Source organism: Mandrillus leucophaeus, unplaced genomic scaffold (genome assembly GCF_000951045.1).
Source record: "Mandrillus leucophaeus isolate KB7577 unplaced genomic scaffold, Mleu.le_1.0 Scaffold342, whole genome shotgun sequence".
Classification (NCBI taxonomy): Eukaryota; Metazoa; Chordata; class Mammalia; order Primates; family Cercopithecidae; genus Mandrillus; species Mandrillus leucophaeus.
The window spans coordinates 298,010-300,800 of record NW_012103610.1 but is presented as its reverse complement, the minus strand read 5'-3'; the positions used below and the strand labels follow the sequence as shown (position 1 = coordinate 300,800).

General features: G+C 30.9%; 1 protein-coding gene across 1 annotated transcript in view; it reads left to right on the top strand.

Moving 5' to 3' along the window:
• ATP13A3 (ATPase type 13A3) overlaps positions 1–2,791 on the top strand; it is a 76,646-nt gene that overhangs the window by 10,659 nt on the left and 63,196 nt on the right. The window contains exons 6-7 of the mRNA XM_011988979.1: positions 625–705; positions 1,785–1,854. Coding sequence (XP_011844369.1) covers positions 625–705; positions 1,785–1,854 — 151 coding nt within the window. The remainder of the gene's footprint in view (positions 1–624; positions 706–1,784; positions 1,855–2,791) is intronic.

Sequence of the window (2,791 nt, the reverse complement as noted above, 5' to 3'; positions counted from 1 at the left end):
AAAAAAAAAAAAAAGCATAATTAAGATATTTTGGGAAAAAGTGGATATGTTAGTTGAATCCCATTTGTAATTACTACAGATTTTAGGCATTGTCTGTGACTCGTAAATTCTGCACTTCAAACCAGGTATGCATTAGGGAAGGGTTTGAACTGATGCTTTTATGGAGATGGAAGACAATGAATAGAAATTCTTAGTTTGACTCTAAAATTGAAAAGGAGAAACTATGTAGCTAAAAAGTAAAATTTTTTCATCTTTGGTTTAGAATTCTCAAGTTATACTTTATCTTAAAATTTTAAAGTTTAATTTTAGTTATTACACCTTTGGCACAGTCTTAAGGATAATGATATTATTATATAAACTTGAGTATTTAGAGCCATCTCATCTATCCTGCAATAAATACATTGAATAGTTTTGAAGTTGGGTTTGAGACTTAGATTTGTCATTGTTTATCTTAAGAATTTGAGATTTAAAAATTCTCATTTGTTATCTCAATTTTTGTTAAGGGTTTCTAAGCATTTGTAAGGAAGTCACACCTTTATAAAATCAGGCATATAGAAAAATGAGGCGTTAAGAAATTTGGATATTTTAAACTTTGTTTAAAGTAAAAACTTTGGATTTATTTAGGGGACTGGATGAAGGTGTTTCTTGTACGTCAATTTATGAAAAGCATAGTGCAGGACTGACAAAGGGGATGCATGCCTACAGGTAATTTTTATCCAACTAAAGTTAGATCTTCTCAAAATTCCTGAAAGCAGTAGTATACATAGTCAACCCTTTACCATATAGTTGTACATATTAACAGATACTTAAATATTACAGACATAGTAGTTGAGAATTTATTGATATTTTATTTGGGTAAGACTGTCTTGTCAGTTTAAGAATTATAAAAATGTGAAAGCTGATATTTTGGAATTGGTATCCCTGAAATTATACCGTATTTCATCAGTTGCCAGGTGCACATTTTTCTACCTTTTGACATCTCTGAAATTGGGATGTGTCACAGAGTTGGTGAAGTGTCATTCTTGATCATATAATAATGGTATGCCTTACAATTGATAGTTCAAATTCACCGTAATGAAAAATTGTAAATTGGGAGAAGTAATCTTCTTCATAGTGTTACTCCTTGTTAAATCATAAAAATACACCAGTGTATTGCATATGTTAAAGATAAATGCCATTTTGAAATTCCATAAGAAATTTTCTTACAGTTCTGTAGCATGTTCTTTCAAAGGGGTAGAACATAAAATTCACTCATTTAGACTTACACTTCATAAAAGTCAAGAATTACTCTATCATATAGAAAATACTACTGTAACATAAGGAATTAAGTGGAAACATTTAAACTTTAAAAGCATTTTCTTTTAAAGTCAAATGCACAATGTGTTGAACTAAACACTGTTAGTGCAGTATTAAAAAAATAAGATCCCTCCAATTTATTTGGTTTCTTGCAAAAGTTAATTGTAATTCAAAATTGTTAAGATCCAGTGTGTTCAAGGATGCAAAAGAGAACCTTTTGCTCACATGGTATTATAGACTAGTGGGAAAGATACTTGTCACACATAAAGATGTGAGACAAAATGAAGTTAAATGCTACCAGTATAGGTATCTACTATTGACTTCTTTGTTTTAAATTCTGTAGGTAGAGAGTTTGAATTATAGAAGATAAGTGTTTGGAGACATGAATGAGAACAGTCTGTGGTTTAAGCCTTACCTAATACAATGCCTTTCATAAATTATGCTACTATTATATAATGTAATAGTATTAATGTATTTTCCTGTTATAGAAAACTGCTTTATGGAGTAAATGAAATTGCTGTAAAAGTGCCTTCTGTTTTTAAGCTTCTAATTAAAGAGGTAAGACTATTTATTGTATATAACTCAACAGTCATGATCAATGGATTTGTCAATTTGGAAAGAGTCGTGATTAAGATATTCTTGGTTTTCTTTTTCCTAACCTCTTTTTGCGTATTTTTACTTGGAAGGTAAAGACGAAGAAATTTACTCTGATAGAGAAAGAATCTGGGGCATGTATTCTTAAAATTTTGTCTAGTTTTGCTTTTATTACCTGTTGAATGTCTAGCAGAGTTAGGTTCACCAATCTCATTCTGGTTTTTGGCTAAAGCTCAAGAATTAGTTGTGTTAGGTGAACACTTTTAGTGGTAGAAGGAAGATGGTTTTTCATCAGTTCCTGAGAGTGGACGTGTAATGTTGCTTATGAGCATAGCATAGTGTAGTGATTAGGAATTGGAAAGCCTGATTGGTAATGTGGTTCTATCAGTAACTAGCTCTGATCTTTAGTACATTCTCTCTGTTGCTCCTTTAGCTATTAACTTGGGATGAGTGTTTTCTAATTATCTCATTTGGTTTCCAGGTAAAATGAGACTATATCTAACTATATCTATATGAAAGTGCTTTGAAAAGTACAGAAGCATCAATTTTAAGACATTGGTAGGGGGTGGTTAATGAAATTGATAAAATACCATGACATTTGGGTAGATGAAGTTCATTGCCAAGGGCTCCCTTTATCTCTTTTTCATTCAGGAATTAATACTTACTTATTATCTTAGAGAAAGCAAAGTTACATAACTCATTAACTCACATTTGTCTTTCCTTTGGCCTCCAGTGAACTTTTGACATATAAGTAAATTTGTGTTTTGAGTTTATAATAAGCAAACATTTGTTCAGTTTCATTAAAAGTTTTGTATTCTATTAGCCCAGAGCACAGTAGTTGGAAATAAATGTACTTTATTGCCAAAGCAGATTGCAGAATAGCTAAAATCATACACTTACT